General features: G+C 41.0%; 1 protein-coding gene across 6 annotated transcripts in view; it reads right to left on the minus strand.

Annotated features, from left to right (window-relative positions):
• Positions 1–8,192: 8,192 nt before the first annotated feature.
• The window catches only part of MEP1B (meprin A subunit beta), a 35,121-nt gene continuing 25,993 nt past the window's right edge, over positions 8,193–17,320 (minus strand). For all 6 annotated transcript variants that reach the window (XM_050319793.1, XM_050319776.1, XM_050319784.1 and 3 more), the window contains 6 exons: positions 17,018–17,233; positions 14,054–14,521; positions 12,335–12,517; positions 11,654–11,882; positions 9,534–9,735; positions 8,193–8,578 (listed from right to left, as the gene is read on the minus strand). In XM_050319793.1, coding sequence (XP_050175750.1) covers positions 8,561–8,578; positions 9,534–9,735; positions 11,654–11,882; positions 12,335–12,517; positions 14,054–14,521; positions 17,018–17,233 — 1,316 coding nt within the window. In that variant the 3' untranslated portion in view covers positions 8,193–8,560. The remainder of the gene's footprint in view (positions 8,579–9,533; positions 9,736–11,653; positions 11,883–12,334; positions 12,518–14,053; positions 14,522–17,017; positions 17,234–17,320) is intronic.

A 17,320-nucleotide genomic window follows, 5' to 3' on the forward strand; every position in this document is an offset into this window, starting at 1 on the left:
GTGGCTATCCCTAACAACCAGCTCAGAGGTCTGGACCTGCATCCTACAGTCCCTGGATCTGAAGGAGGTGGCCATGGTGCTCCTCCCGCCCATTCTTTTGCACATCCATGTAGGGGAATCAGGGCTCTGGCTACTGGGACCCACATTTGCTCTTCCATAGAAGTTTTGTGCTGCACACGTGTATTTTCGTGGAGTTGCTGTGTTGTTAAATATCACTGAAGTTTGAGGTTTAATGACAAATAAGCCCTGCTGCAGATAGGACAAGACCTTTGGCAAGGGTAATCCTTCTAATGCATGGCTCCATCTGAGATGATCCAGACCCTTAGGAGTGCATGGCTACATCTTACATAGTGACCCTTGAGAGAGATGTCTAAAAAGTATTTTGACTTCACCAGTAGCTACTTAAATTTACCAAATACTTTCAGCACCTCTTGTGACAAAAGCCAAAGTGGAAGGGGAAGGAGAATTTACTGCACTAAAGGAAATTATGCACTCACAGATAGTGCACCAGTTATTCAGCATAGTTTAATCATTCACATATCTGCTGAACAAAATGGCAGTGAAGAAAGGTCAGGAATTTTCTACTGCTTATTAGGCTATTTAGTTTTTTCCAGTGTTTTAAAACCAGCGTGCAGAAGGCTTTGGCCCTACGATTGAAAAATGGCAAAGTGGTCTGCTTTCCCCTTTAAGAGGTGATCTTTGTAATGCAAAATATTCCCTAAACTACTTCCACCTTCAGCAGGGGGTTGCCATGAAGGCAGTTGACGGCAGCTGTAACTGCTGATTAAGAAACTGATGCTCAGCCTTGCATTTCCAAAGATATCAAACTTTCCATCTTCTGAGCTCTAAAACCCTCCTGTCGCGCGACAGGCCCCGCGCCCCCGGCTGCACGCTGTGCACCCATGTGTGCATCAGCAAGCACCCACGTACCCCAGCTCCTGCACCCCAGCCCACCAGGGTAACAAAGCCTCAAAAATGCTTTTGCTGTCACGTAACAAGAAGTAGGGAAGTGTTTTATAGCCGAAGAATATCTGTGGAATGGGAAAGAAAACGTGATTTTGACCCACCCAGTCACAGTCCTCCAGATCACTGAGGTACTGTGGGAAACAAGTGAGAAAGCAAATACACAAGTAAGGCTGACCACAGCCAATCTGAGAGAAATCTGACATGCCTGAAAATGGTTTGGGCAATATGGATATAAATCAAGGCAAGTGGAAGACAAGATAACTTGCTTTCAGGAAAACAAGTGGCACAACCCAATCTAGGCGCTCAGGTGTGATTATGGCTTAAAGAAAAGCACTTTTTTTATTTTCTTAGCACAAAGAGTGGAGTGGCTTGGTCATTTGAAGCCCAGGGAGAAAAAGTAAATAAACCTCTATGCCTCCTTTCCTCACATTTCACTTCAGAAATGCCTTAGAGGCTGCTGGGACTGCATTCAAAATGGATGCGACTGTGGCTATTTGTATTTCTCAGAAGCTCGAATTTCCTCCAAAGCTCAAGATTCACTCTTGGGGGGAAGGTGGTTGCCAGCCAGTGCTCTGCAGGTCTTTCACGGACAGGGTGTAGCCCAGCGGGGAGGTTTGATGTCAACCACATTGCTAATGCAGTCACTCCCACCATGGGACCTCGTGGGGACCTGGCCGGGAAAGCCAGTGTGGGGCAGCGTGCTGGGATGGGCCCCACTTTTCCTGGCAAGTGGGATTGGGTTGGGATGGAGACTTCCCTCCCAAGGGAGGAGGATAAATACTTATATCTGGTCTTCAGCGTCTGTGTGAAACAGAGCTGGTCTCCACCAGTTTCTCCAGCAAATCGTCCAAGGCAAGAACCACTTTTATTTATTGCTCCTGGCTGCAGCCTATGCAGGGACGAGCTCTCCATAGGGACACAGGTGGCACCATGAGGTACCACCCCTGGCTTCTTCCCCAGCATGCCCCACCACAGAAGGGGTTATGTTTCCCAGTTTTTCTTCAGTCTTCCGACTCCCAGTGGAGAGGTCTGTTCTGTGTGACACTTGTGCCAGCACAGCCTCCACATTACCCTGGCTGCCAGTTTGCCAGACCTTTTCCCGAGGGAGAGAGCTGCCCAAAGAGGCTCTGCAGCCCTGCAGCTTGGGCAGCTGGAGGTCTCACAGTGCTCGGAAGGGAGAGATGTGGGCATTGCTACAAGGTAATGCAAATAGGTTTAAAAAGAACACGTAGTGACAATCGGCCTTGCTGTGAGCTGGCAACCTGTGAAAAGCAAAGCAAACAGGAGGGCTGCTGAGTGGGAGGAATCTGCTTGGGAAATACGGCCTGTAGTCTATCATGCAGATACACACAGTAAATATTTGCTATCTTAATTTAATTTTCTTTTTTTTTTCCTTAGAACTTTTTTTCCCTTAAGGAAATTCATACTGTCTTATCCCAGCAGCGTTTCTTTTCCCATTCCTCTTAATCACACATGTTGAGCCTTAAGCATGGCCATTATTCTTTTGGCCAAGGCAAACCTTTAATTTTCTTTTTCTCTCTTTACCTCCAGCTTAACCTGATAAATCTTTTCTGGTGATGAAGGCATGACAATAGCACCCAGAATGAAACCTGACTCTTCTAAGGAGCAACAGAGACTCCTACCACAGTTAATAAACAAATGTTATTAAACAACCTAATAACTACCAATCTTAATAAGCTAATAGTTTGCTTAACAAACTAAACTGGAGTTGCAATGTTATTTCTATGTAATTTATAATGCTCTGTTCTGAAGAAGCAAACATCATTTACATGAGTGAAAGCTGCCTCCAAGCCCAAGTGTTCACAACATGATGAGAAGTATGGAAAAAAAAAAAGAAAGCAATCAGAGACAAAGCGAGAGATGTGCTGTTGGCAAGATTTGATCTGGCTTTTCGAAGCATAGACTTCATGGATCCAGATGGTGTTAAAATAAAAATATCAAGGGCAAATGCACATACACAGAACTCTGGCAGAAGAAGGTGGCTAGTTCTAGTTGCTTACATATAAGTAACTGCTAAGCAGAAAGGCTATCATTAAGAAGTTAATCAAAATATTCCATCAAATTGTTTAGAGATAAGATTCAAACCTGATAAAGAGCACACAATTCTTTTTTTTCCCATGAGTATTGCATTGAAAGACTGACCATGTTTATGCATTGTAGGAATTAGCATTGCAGCCTTGGGAAACAATGAGGTTTGATTTTGCTCTTTTAAGTTCCAGACATTCAAGTTAAGCTTCTTTGATGAGATTTTGTTTTCACAGTAGCTGAAGTCAAAGGCAGAGATCAAGCATGAACTTCTTCATCTCAAGTGGAAGGAGTCTAAGAATTTGTGAATGTAAACCTGTCTGCAACCCTTATGATGCAGTTAGAATGTACCTGATGTAAGTAATAATAAGCGTGATTTGTTGTGGTAGTTGTTTTTTCCCAGTTCATTCTGTTGATGTTCAAAAAGGGGAGAGAACAGCCACATGATATCTGCCTGCTGCGAGAAATTCTTAATCTTCTTGCACAAAACAAATTATTAAAATTCAACTTTAGAGCTGTCTTCTTTAATAAACCAGAATAGATGTAGTTGAAGGAAAGAAATGATCACCACATATTTCATTTTTTCATAATTTCATAACACAGAGCAAAATACAGACATTTTGCCATTACTGCATCAAATACTAAAAAAGTCTCTAAGCAATAATTCTAGATTTGAAAAACAACTGACTGTTCAGAAAAGGCAGTTTAATTAATTCTTGTCCATTTAAGACGTGATTATCTGTACTACTGGCACTTGAAAATGCAGTCCAAATAAACAGGAGAATTAAGATCCAATTGATGCGACTCGGAGGTAAAAAAGGAGAAATACTACTTCTCCGTTCTGATCCACAGCTAAAGAAAATGACAAGTCACAACCCCAGCCCTGCACCCTGGAACTGTGTCTGCCTGGCACAGGGGGTACGAGACAGCTGACACACTCAGCTGAAATAGGAGAGCCGATGTCTAAGATCAGTCCATTTTTTTGCATTTAGACAGTGTAGCGTCAGCTAGACCATTGGACTCAGTTATTTGCTACTTTTGAAAAGCTAGACTGAGCAAGCTGATCTCTGTGATGCAAATAGCAGGGAAATTGGTCTAGTTTTCCTATATCAGGAATATGTGGCTGTGTATACTGCCAGCCTAGATGGTAGGTGGAGTGCCTAAAAAATTTTCTGCAATGCTGAGATTCTTGAAGAGCGACCAAGAGGTCGATAGAACAATAGCCCAATTTATTTTCATGTGTGTGTGTGTGTGTATGTGTGATTACTATTCCAAACCTGAGCTACGGACTTGAATATTTGGGTTAGTTTAGTTTAGTTTAGTTTTAAGCCCACACTGTGACTGCTGATAGACTCAGCAGTGGGGAATGAGCCATGAAAACAGCTCTAAATACAATGTGCACACACTATGCTGGGTCCAGCTCTACGGATATTCTGGAGCCCAGTAAAGATGGAGCAGAGAAGAACATTCACTTAGGCCTGGGTCTTTGCTAGAGGTGCAGAGACCTGCATTTGCATGAGGAACAGGGGCAGGGCAGGCAACCCATGGGGTCAATATTCACAACCCAAGCCCTTGTCCTGAATATTTTGTGAACCCAATAATAGGCTTCTTACACTAGTCCTGATGTGTAGAGAGTGAAATTTGCCTGAGAAGGGATGCAGGCAGAGCAAATCCTTGTCGCAAATTTTAACCTGAATCACTACAGTGTGAGAAGGACAGGAAAGATAATTGGAATGGGGCAGATTTAACACTGGTGGAGCTTACTGTCATACTAGCATCTCAGTGATTTCACAGAGAGATCTTCGTATTATAAATTTCTAGTAAAACTTTCTGTGGATAAATCTACTCTGGGAAAGTAAACACCCAGGCTGCAGGCCCATGCATGGCTCTTCAACCGTCCAACACAGGATCTGATCTGTGATGGATATCTATATTATCCACAAATGTGTCAAATGTACATCTCCAAAATTAAGCTGTTTCATTATAAATAATAAATGCAGCCCCAAAACTATGTAGATAATTTTGGTAAAGCAGGGGAGTCATCTCCAGAAGAAAGCTGCAGGGCCCAGGCTGTTGAATCTTCACTGCTGTTTTCACAAGAGGTGACCATTACTGAGGCCTTGCAACTTTAACCAGTTAAATTATAAATCCAAGTAAAACATCTACTCCTAAAGAAGACAAAATCAGTTGAAATGCTTCATTTCCTAAACCACATATGTGCTTGAAACCTCTCACCTCCTTTCTTCTTTGAAAAAATACCATCACTCTAACTCATTTGTGCTACACCTTTTTAAGAAAAATGTATTTGTTCAGGAACTTGGGCTAGTAGTATGCCTTCTGTGATAAACAATAAAGTGCAATATTGAATCTGATACTGGACTTCCTGGGTAATTTTTCTGAATTGTAAATTCAAAAAAAGCTATTTTCCTCTTGAGTATTTTTAGGTCAGTTAATGACATTATTAAAACGTCAGTCTCTTTTAGCTCTGTCGAATCTACACACCTCAGGAAAGTGAGTCATTCACACTGACTGGGAGATTCAGTTTTAAGTTGTGCTCTTCACTGATTTCTGTTTGAAATGAAGAAGCAGAAGCTTAAGGGCTTTTTTCGCCATGGAAGTTTAACATGTCAGGATATACCCTATGGAATTTGTATCTTGCACAATGTATTGAAATTGTAATATTGCTCTGTATATTAAGCTCTCTCCTGATGAAAGCACAGGTAAGTATTTATGCCATCTCATGTAATCTGGATTTCAAAAATATAAATGATCTCTGTGGTCACAAATGTGGTAGTTCACATCTGAAATTGAGAAATGCTCACTGTTTATAATGTTAAGGATTTTATCCAGGGTTGAATTTATTAACAGTCTCATTTGTGTCTTCTTAACTCCATGTAAATCTATGTGCATATCTTAGTTGAAGGCACATTTGGAGGATTATTTGCATGAAATCTGCTGATGAAGATGTGTGGAAATAGGAAAGTTATTTTAAGACAGCTATAGTAGGGTATTTTCCTCTCCAGGATGCTTGTTAGCTCTGACAAATCTTTGTTAATTTTGTCTGGCTGTTTTCATGAATCTTTGGATTCCAACAAAAGCTAATAAAACCAGCTATGAATGCTTTAAATATAACTACATTTCAGAGAATATCAATCAGAGAAGGACTACTATGCGATGTTGATACAGAAGCATACACATTTGTTGCTTTGTGCTGTTAAACAGCATTCAGAGGAAGACTTGCTCCCTCATCAAATTTCCATACATTCGAACTGCTCTTGCCCAGAGTTACAGTAAATTGCATGGCAAATGTTAAGATCACCAATACCCATTCCAGGGAATCAAAGTAACAACTGCTGACCTTTGAATGTGAACACATTCACACACCAGTCTACCAACCATCTGGTGTGACCTGACATTTCTATTACTGGCACTCCTGCCTCTCACAGCTTCCCTCCAAAATACCACAAATGTGATGATTTATGCCCATGGCGACTGCCATTTTTCTCTGCAAAGTGTCCTCAGGGAAGTACACTTTGCTTCCTCTGGCCCTTTTATTTCTACGACTACTTTTCTCTCTAAACCCTACTTGTCAGGGTTGTTAAGGGAGCCACCATATCTCTCAGGTCGAGGATCCCGTCTCCCCAGCCAACATGCCCATCCACAAACATTCCAAGATGATCTCTACATACCAGTCCCAAGGATACAGATGCTGCTCCTCTTCCTGCCTGCAGGTCTGGCCAGTAGTAAGGTTGTTTGTGTATCCAAGAGACATGCTCACACATACACAGAGGGGTCCCTAAAGCAGCTGGCTGAACAGACTGCTGCACACACACAGAGCAGCACGGGTAGTACAGCCCATCTATAATGATACCCAAACTCAAAACAAGGGCAGACAGCCCCGGTCCTCTTCCTCCCTTCAATTCCAGTGGAGGTTCTCTGGTGAAAGTATGTGTGCCCCCATTCTCCACATCCATAAACACACCCACATTCACAGTCCCTTTGATTGATAGCATTGCCTCTAAACATGTTTAATACCCATGTCTGGGAGTCCTTTCAGTGGTATACAAGCCACCTCTTGCTTGCCAGATAGAGCAACGTGATGCTTGCTAGTGAAACAGATGCATACACTCACAGAATCATCACATAGGTACTCCTGTGAATATTAGTATGGGCTCTCAGCCTGTCTAATATCCATGCCTGGAACCTGGGCTCCTTTACCCTAATCACTGGCTCTGACCAAGTCCTCCAGATGTGGAAATGTTTCCTCCAACTCACCAGCTAGTCCAGCTTGAAGTTTGCTAGTGAATCATGCATACACAGAGGATTAAATTCATGAAAGAAATATTAACACACACAGGTCTGCCCAGCTGTCAGCACTTAGACCTCTTAACACACCCATCTCCCACAACCTGATCCCTCCAGTTGCTGCCACCCACACCTACAGCCCTGGTGCCCATGGCCTCCTCTCTGGTTGCTGACACCTGGACCTTTTCAACACACGTACAAAATACACACACCAGTCCCTTCAGTCCTGGTCTTTAAACTTACAAGCCCTGTGGCCCACAGCCCTCTACTCACTGGCACACAGACCCTTGCATGCCACTCACTCCATGTGCTAGTACATAGATCCATGGTCCCTAAGACCTGCAGTCTCCTCTGGTCATTGGCACACAGATTTCTTTCGCAGGCTGGTCTTTCCATTTTCCCCCACTTTTCTTTGGATCCTTCGGTCCTTCCCCTCAACAATCCCATAGTCATTTTTACATAAGTCCACAAGCCTTTTCTGATAGCTCCCAAGCAGCCCCAACTTACCAATAATACTCATATTAATCATGTTTTCCCCTTCCTATCAGTTAAAAATTGTTGTTCGGGTTGACATTCTTGAAGGTTCTGCCTGAGAAGTTCCTTTAAAGGACCATCAATCAGGGGATGAAGCATTCTGGATGCTCATTATTGCCTCTGTTGTGACTTCCTCATTAATGTTTGTGTGTCTGTGAGGTTCATTTATCACTTTCCTCATTACTTATTATTATTTTTTTTATAGTAAGTAGATCACAACCAAATAACTTCATGAACCAGACGCTTCCACACTCCAAACACTCTCACACTACTGACTGACAGCTGTAGCAGGACTCAGAACTGCAGGGTACCCTGTGAATACAGAGTTCAGCTCCCCTTTATTATAAACATCTGTATAATGATAATACCACAAACCTAGACTTTGCTGTGCTGATTCAAAGTCAGGATGCAGTTCTATACATTTTCTTCATGATAGAAGAAAATGATAGACTTGAAGGATAGACTTGAAGGACTGGGCAGGCGCGTTACAAAACATAGTTCCTTTTTTCTCCATTGCATGATGATACACAACACTGTCAGACACTTCATTGACTTAAAAACAGTATTTTATCCAGATGATTAATTATTTTCCAGACTTTACAAACCTTTATCGTGATGGTTGAGATAAAAGGAGCAGAAAGAAAGATGACGAAGTTGTGGTTTTGCAGTGATGTTCATCTTGTGTCTTTGATGCTTATTTGCATTATCTTCAGAAGGATGTTTTAGTCTAAGTGGGGAAAAAAAAAAACAAACCCACATCTTAAAAGTGTGTAGGGAAGGGAAATATGTGTACAGTGTATGAGCATTAATTACAAAGAAACCAAAACTATTTATTGGAAGGTCATGAAGTAACAGTGTCAAGTATCTGACACTGCACAGTGGTACTGCAACTCAATGGGATATCACACAAAGAGTATTAGTGCAAAATTAAAATGGAACTCTACTGTCTGGAAGGCTATTCCTCTTCAGTTTGCTTACAAAATTTCCCCTGTGCCCTCTGAGTCCCTCTAAGCTATGTCACTCTTGCTATTTCCAAGATAAGCCTCTATTTAAACTAAGAGTCCATGCATCTCAGACTATGAAATTTCCTGTGAAAACCTGCCCAAACATTGCTGCTATGCACAACAAGGCATTTCTGATTCAGTCACTCAGATAGTTTTAATCTGCTGTCTTCTTTTACCTCTCCCTAAGTCGTGATTTCCATGGCTACTTTGTTCCTAGCACAAAAAATGGCCTTTGAATAGGGGAAATTATTTTTAGATTTGCTTTTTGTTTTGACATTTTGGGTTGGAATTTTTAGCACCATATCCAGGTGTTTTAAGGGGGGATCTTCAGCACAAAAGGCAGTAATAGATGAAATACAATTCTACCAAGTAGAAAACACGATTTAATCACAGATGGAAAATTAGCCCCTTTACACTCTCCCACTCAATGTAGGTTGCCATTGGGCCAGTATGGGGGTGATGAGTGGAGGAGAGAAGGTTTTGAATTAAGGGGCTTTTTGCTGTAAATTAATGGCACTTAACGGAGTTTTTCAATTCCTAAACTGGAGTCTTTAGATTACAAAAATGTGACATCTTCCCATTTACTTCTTACTGAATTTGATTATTTACTTTTTAGTGAATATAGATGTGTGTGTGTGCATTTGTGTGTGTATTTGTTGAAAGAGGAAAAACACTTACTTCTTCCAGAGTCAAGCTCTCCTTGTTTTCCTTTCCTTTTCTGTATTTCTTTTTAAGGCACACTGCAGTTGTGATAGTGACAATAAGCATTACAACAAATACAGCTACGGTTGAAGAAACAGCTATTACAATATTTTCTTGAGCTGTGCCTTTCCTTTCACACTTTTCTCCCATGTACCACCAGTCGTCACCTACTGGACATCTAGAAAGCAAAAGAACAGACATATGTTATCACCTAAAGATTAAAGGTATGAAAAAGTCTACTTCAGAAAAACGGCATCTCTGATGCAGTTTCTAAATCCCAAAGCATGATGAAGTTGTCTTAAAATGGACTTCTATTTAAAGCTGTCTTGAGTGGCCCACTGTCCTTGCACATTTGAATGTGCTTCTTTCAGCTTCCTGCTGTTTCACAGGTCATGCCTTCAGAGAGAGCCTTTTCCGAAAAACCCAAGCGCCTTCCTGATACTCTTGCCTGCTTAACGCCTGACTGCAGCTGATCTATACAGCTGCTGCCACTGAATGGTAGTACCCTCAAGGCTTCTCTGAACAGACAGCAGGTGAGCCAAAACTTAGCTGCAAGAACTCCTCAGTTCAATGCCTGAGCTAGACAAAGGTGTTCCCACCACATTGTGCTTTCATTGCTCAGTGCTTCTCCACTGAGATGTGGCACATTCCAATCAGACCTTCTCATCGCCACAAAGGGCTTATTTTCAAATTTAAAGAACTTGTATGAACTGCCTCTGCCCTCCTCCAAGAAGCAGGTAAAAAGAAATTAATATCCTAGCAGTTGTCTGGTTTAAGGACTGAAAACAACCTCCAGGCTCTGATTCCATCACCTTATCCAGCATCACAATCAGCTTCGAAACATTTTACAGTGAGCATATGAGGGTCCAAATGATCTAACTGAAGAAAAAAATGTACGTGCAGTACTGCTGAGTGCACACCTGCCCCTATCTTTCTGATCTTGGTTATTCCATACGTATTGATTTTCTAGTTCCTGTCTAGGCCATTTATTCAGAACTACCCTCAACCCTGGAAATGAGTCCATTTGCAGTACGCTGCAAAGATACTGGCTGCGAGGGGAACTTCAGGTGATTCACCTTGAACAGACCTGTGTGCCACATTCCCACTCATTTCCCAGCAGAAAATTGGAGCGGAAACTGACTGCCGGTCACACATTTCTGTAGGATGGAAAGTAGGTTGCAAAGGCACTAAAGCTCTGAATAGCCTAGAGATGTCAGAAAATAAGTGTTCTCTTTCCATAATTCTGAAATCAGGTATAACAGTATATTTTTTTTTTGTGTGTCTTTTTGGAACAGCTTCTTGACATTTACTCGTATTTGTGACCTGCTTCTGATGAGTTGCACAAGAACTGTTTTTAAAAGGTTTCTAAATGGGGAGATACAATACTTAATGAGTCATCCTGACTCTTGTGGCTCCTGGCCTTTAGATGTTTGCCTCACAGCACTCCCCCAGTCTACCTGCCCTGGCACAGCATCACATAAGGTCACTATCTTCAGGCTTGGAGTTTGTTTGAGAGCTGGAACAATGCTAATCAGACAGGTGGGTCACATAAATACATCCACAGAGAATTTAATAAAAGTTGATATTAATCTTCTTGCAGGGCAAAAATCTTGCAGTCCTCAGCCTTCATGGCTGGTTTCAAAGACAAGCAACTACACTTTGGTAATTTATGGTCATAATCTGCACTGTACAGTATTTCTGAATCAAATTCTAAAATAATGTCTATGCTGCTTCCTACCTGATAAGCATTAAAAATTTTTTCTACTGATATAAAAGCTCTTTCAACTGCATTTATTTAACTTCTACATTTTACTACAGGGACTTCTAAGGACTTGGAATAATACATAACTGAAAATAATAAACACGGTTAAAATATAATTTACAGGAAAGTCAATTGGAGTACTTCAAAATCATCAAATGCTGAGGTTAGGGGCTTTGTTGCCCAAATCAGTTGTATCCTGTCTCACAGGAGCAGTTGGAAACACTTGCCTTAATCAGCTACAGTCTGTCTTTCATTAGGAAACAAAGATTTATTTTACTAGAAACTTTCATTACTCATCCTAGAATTGCATTTGGGAGTGAATAAAGGCAGTTACCTGCACACTGATGCTCTATCTACCATGACACAGACACCACCGTTTTCACAAGGGTTATCTGGACAGAAAGACGGGCCCTCTGGCTCTTCCGGGGCCGTGGGCTCAGTGTTGGTGCCTGGCTTGGTGGTGGGAGCAGGGCTGGAGTCAGGTTTGACAGTGCTGGCACTTGTTGTACTAGTAACAACAGTGGGTGAAACACTCGGCTCAGTTGACAGTAGATGTGATATATCTGCATGATAAACCCACAAGAAATAAGGTCTTTACTAAGTGGTATTTTTCTTCTTATCCCAGTGATAGTTTCTAATCATAAAGAGCAATGAGCCTGTTCACAGGTATAATGGATAAACAGTCTTTTTTTGCCCTTCAGGAGCATGATGCGTTTTGGAAATGTCCTCTAGATTCTTTTCAGAAACAGATAATTTTATTCAAATTACTCTACTCAAAATAATTTTCACAGGATTAGCATTGTTTTATACACCTTCACGTGAGATAAAGGAATTACACTTTGCACATATTTATCCACAAATTTGTTCAAACATATGATTTGGCTTTAGATACAGGCATAAATCAAAAACTGCTCATGTGCAAAGTACATAAAGTGTATTTATACCTACATCACTAGTGACTTAGTGTGTGACACTGTTTACCACATCGTAAAGAGTGTCAGCTACGTTAACATACCTTCCATTGTTAAAAGAATATAGACACCATCTTCTTTAATAAAGTTGCGGCTTCTAAGTCTCTCATGAGTTAAAAATGTTGCTGTTCCAAGTCCTGGACCTCTCATGAACTCAGTTCCATTGGGAAAAGTTTCTGGGGATCCCACTATATCTGGCCTATCCCAAAAAAAATTTGATGAGGAATCTGGGGGGGGAAAAAAAAAAAAAAAAAGGATGTGAATGTGAGACCGCTCTGGATTACTCTCTCAGTAGAAATCACAACTGTCTGACATTCCACACTGATGAGATCCACAAGACAATGGAGATCTTCAATGCTTCGGTTTAGCCTCATATATTGAGGAAACAATCTGTGGGGGAGAAGAGGATACTGGAGAGCTAGTTGAAAATCTGCTGTATTTTATTTTTAGTTCTTTAAAGTGTAGTGGGCAAGAAGATTAGTAGCACATGAATCATCTGTAAAATGAGTTAATGCAGTGCTTCTCAAAAAAGAGGATCCCTTGCAGTAGGTGCAGGGCACTTGAACAACCTGAAAGATCACAGATCACTGATGCCTGCTCCATCAAACCCTGCTTTAAATTCAAAGCTGAGCCTGATTGTCTATGAAAGTATCTGTCAGAGGGGGAAGAGACTGCCTGCTCCAACACCTCTCTGGTCAGAGAAAGGGTACATGTTACAAGGCTTTTCTTGGGAATCTGGGACTATTTGCAATATGTGAATAAAACAAGGGAGAAGGAGCAGAGTGCAAATAGACCGCATGTCCACAGGGTCAGGGAAGGAAAAGGGCTAACCACTGTGGCCATAAGAGCAGAAAGCACAGGGAAAATGTCGAACATCTATGGAGGCCCTGCTGTGGTGCATCTTTCATTTACAGGGAGGACATTTGGTCTTTCCAGATTACACGCTTTGTTTTCACGTAGAGCCAGCGCCATAGAAAAATGAATGTAAAACATACAATATTTAAAATAATACTGTGAATTAGGCATTTTTTGTGCCTTCCTTCCTTCTATAATGTTGAAGTCTGAAAGCCCAGGAAACCAAATCAGTGGTGGAGGTGGTTTCTTTTGGAAAAACCCTTACATCAATGCAGAAAGTAATTTTGGCTTATACCCAGTCTTTATCCAGTGATGAAGATGGGTGTTTTCTTTAATATCTCTCTCTCTCTAGAGATTCCTACCATTTCTCAGAGTTATATTTTACCTCAGCCGCCTCCTCTCCAAGTCATTGTGGACAATTGCCCCTTATCTTCTCACACCTTAAACAAGTACAGATTATGTAACATGAATCAGTACTTTGTCCATCTGGAGATTTGCGCTGACACCACTGTACCTTTGACAAGGAGGGTGGGGATTTGTTTAATAGCTGCACTTTTATCTGGTATGATCTTTGTGTATTGTTAATTCAGTATGTTTCTTTTCAAGCCTTCTGGAAAACTTCCATTCTAATTAAAACAAATATAAATGCATCCCCACAAAGTATATGAAAGAAACTTTAGGAATAGCTCATCCACCTGTTTCTTATGCAAATCACCTTTGAAATCCAGGGTCCCAGCTTAACTTGTTTGTAGATTTATATTTTTCTTGCTTGTGGGTCAATTATATTGTTGCTGCAAACAGATGAAACGTTCCAGAGAAAGCTGCACTAATTTACACAAATAGATGTGACTCCTTGTCTTTTGGCTGTGTTTTACATGTATTGAGTGGCATGTCTGATTTTAACTAACCTGATAATTCCTGGGGGTCCGTTGTTATACTCCTTTGGTTTGACATCCGTTGACGAATATCAGGATGCTGGTCGAGCAGAATCATGGTACCTTGCTGCCATGCACAGGGCCATTGCAAATGATCATCATTTGCTCCAGATATCAAGGACAAGTATATTCCTAAATTAAATGGGTTATCAGTGGTGCCATTTACATACAAGCTGACCTGGAAAGCATATCCTTTACTAGAGTAAAAAGGTGGACTGTGTATTCTTCCTTCTGCCCCTGCTGGACTTGTGTTGAGGAGGTGTGTGAAATTTCTGATATGCCAGACATGGTGGGGACACTGAGTTTCTGACAAGTTGATGTCGTCAATAGAGAGGCCTCCATTTGATAAGCCACTTCCTCTCACGCCTTGAAACACAACCCGGAATTTACTCGTGACATTCAAAGAAACGTGATGGAGCTGCCAGTAAGTCTCAGGTGAACCTGGAAAACAAGGGTAGAGGTTTCTGAGTCAGCAGTACCGTCAAACACTGCACAGGTCTGTGGACCCTATACCAACACTGTGCAGGAATTTCTCAGTTTCACTGGCACTGATGTGATGGAATATTTCTTCCGTAGATGTTACTTTTTCAGTGCAAGATCATATTTCCTCAATACAATTTTTTAACAGATTTAATACGCATAATAGCACTTTAATTTGAGCGAAAACATTGTTGATGGGTTTTAAAACCACTCTTTCTTTTAAATGTTTCAAGAAAATTGCGATGAATTAGTCCAGATATTGTGATAATGAAATGCATAAAAATGTCTGCCACCTGTATTATTAAAAAGAAATAATTCAGAACAAGTTATATTCAAATAACTGAATAACAACACGCCTCAACAAAAAAAATAAAATGCTTCAGAAGATCCTGGGAGCCCTGGACTACTATACTGGTTCATTCATTTGTTTTTGTATATTTAAATGGCTTATTGGAAGCTTGCCTATGCAGAAGCACTATTCACTCATTGAATAATTAAAGGTACTAAGTTCGAATTAAAGCCTGTCAGTTGCAAAACCTACTTCATGTGATAAAACCTTACTGCAAGTCTGATGCTGCGTCCAAAAGTGCCTGCACTAGCAAATTCCACTTGACTTCAAGAGCAGTGCACATAAAAGCAAAGACCTCTGCACAGAGGCCTTATGAGGCCGATGAAAGTAGAACACCCTTTATTAAAAGTATGGGCAGCAAAACAGTTTGTTTTGCTGTCTGGTTTATGTTCATCTGCACAGAAGACCAGACTTCAGGGAATAAGCAGTGCCAGTCCCAGGTACAGAACTCATGCGTCACTCTCCTAACAATCCTAAACACAACACAATGGATCTCAAATATGAGTCTTAATTTCTTGACGTTTTTCATTACCATTATAATTAGGAGGAAAAAAAATAAACCCAGAAATAGTAAGAAAAGCACCCCACTGTTTTCCATGAAATTGCCTTCTGCATAAACTAAAGGTTTTTTGAACGGCACATATTATATGCAAGACTGGGATTTCTGACTCACGCTCAATGAGCAGATCAGCTACCGTGCTGCAAAATGTCCCACGCCCACAGCCTCCCCTGCTCCTGGCTGAAGGCATCCACAGCTGCCACAGACCAGCAGGAAGGGTTCAGAGATTGTCCCTCAGCCCCTCAGGGGTGGTGGTTCAGTGCAAACCCATGAGCAGCTCAGCCAGGGTGTCAGATCATGGCTGGAAGGGGCTGTAGTGTCACTGTCTCTTCCAGCCCATTGACTGAGTTAGTGAGGGTAACTTCTCACAGGAGAGAAGTGAAACAGCTTGAGGGGAAAATGATCTTAAACCATTCCTGAAAGTTTTGCCAGAGACTGCCAAAATCAGGTGCTTGTTTGGACACACATATGAGATAGGAGACTTTAAAGGAAACCACGGGCTTGAGAAAGCAGGAATGGGAGATGGGAACTAATATACATGAAAGAGTATTTGTGACCAAGGATGAAGTGTGGCTTTAAGGTAGGATTTGAAAGAGTTTGGAGGGCTCTGACTGATTTGAAACCTACCTCTGCCTCAGCAGCCCTGACTTTATGGAATAAGCAGTGCAAATCCCAGGTACAGAACTCATCCTATTAAGGATGCTGACAGCAAGCACAGAGGGATGGTGTGGTGAAACCCTCAGGGTGAAACCCTCCAGAAAAGAGTGGAAAAAGGAAAAACAGGCAGCAGCAGCAGCTGAGCCTAAAGGGATAAAAAGAGACTGAAAAGCAGACTTCATACGTACTTAGTAAAAGAATTTGCTTAGACTCTTATGTTACCAAAACACTGAATCAGGTGTAGCTGTAATGGAGACCAAGTAGCAGCTAAATATTTGAGAAAGTAATTTAATTATAAGGTGACTTTGGCAATTCTAGCTTAAAAAGCTCTTTCCATTAACTGACCTTAACTGCTCATTCTGTAGGCCATAGGCTCCTAAAGACCCCAAAATTTAATTTTTTTCAAACGTCAACTCAAATCACTATCTGCTGCCCATATATTTCAGTTATGTCAAACCTTGTTTAAAAATTATTTAAATTTTATTTATACTTTTAAGCTTGCATATTAAGTATTCCAGTGCACTTATGCTTTCCATTTCTTTACTATCACTTTTTTATTAATTGTAATTTACTCTATTTCATCTGTAGCGACTGATGGCAGCAATTATAGAACAGTTAAAATGACTGCTCATGGAATTCTATCTATTTTGGTGAGAAAACTATTTCATAATGCAAGAGTTTGAAATTTGTGGTAATCTATTACATGATAAGGAAACAACTGACTGAGGATCCATTGGGTATAATTTCACCAGCAAGAAATCAATTACATAGATAGAAAAAAAGCCAAAGAACAACACTAGGAAATGAGTGACTTTGCTACAATAATTTCTCCCAGTACTTTTAAAAATATTGAATATAGATTAAACAAAACAAAAAGCAATTTTTTCCATACCTTTTATCTCTTCAATGAATCTCAAAGTGCCGTTGGGATGGGCTGAAGTGTACTCCCTGACGAAGACATACAACCGGTCGCTTTCATGACCACTGTTGTATAAATAGAATTGTAAGCACTGAAAGCCCCTTTTGGGATAAAAAATTCGGCTCTCCAGGAGAGCTGTGCTTCCTTCTTCTCCAGCACTGGTGTTGAAATGCATGAAGTAGCCAGAATCTGACAAAAGCCAATGAGAAATGAATGGTAGAGCTGAGAGAAAACAAAATTTTCCTGGCACACTGGTTTTCCTAAAACTGCATTGTA

The sequence above is a fragment of the Myiozetetes cayanensis genome, unplaced genomic scaffold, assembly GCF_022539395.1.
Source record: "Myiozetetes cayanensis isolate MyiCay16 unplaced genomic scaffold, myiCay2020 scf1, whole genome shotgun sequence".
Lineage (NCBI taxonomy): Eukaryota > Metazoa > Chordata > Aves > Passeriformes > Tyrannidae > Myiozetetes > Myiozetetes cayanensis.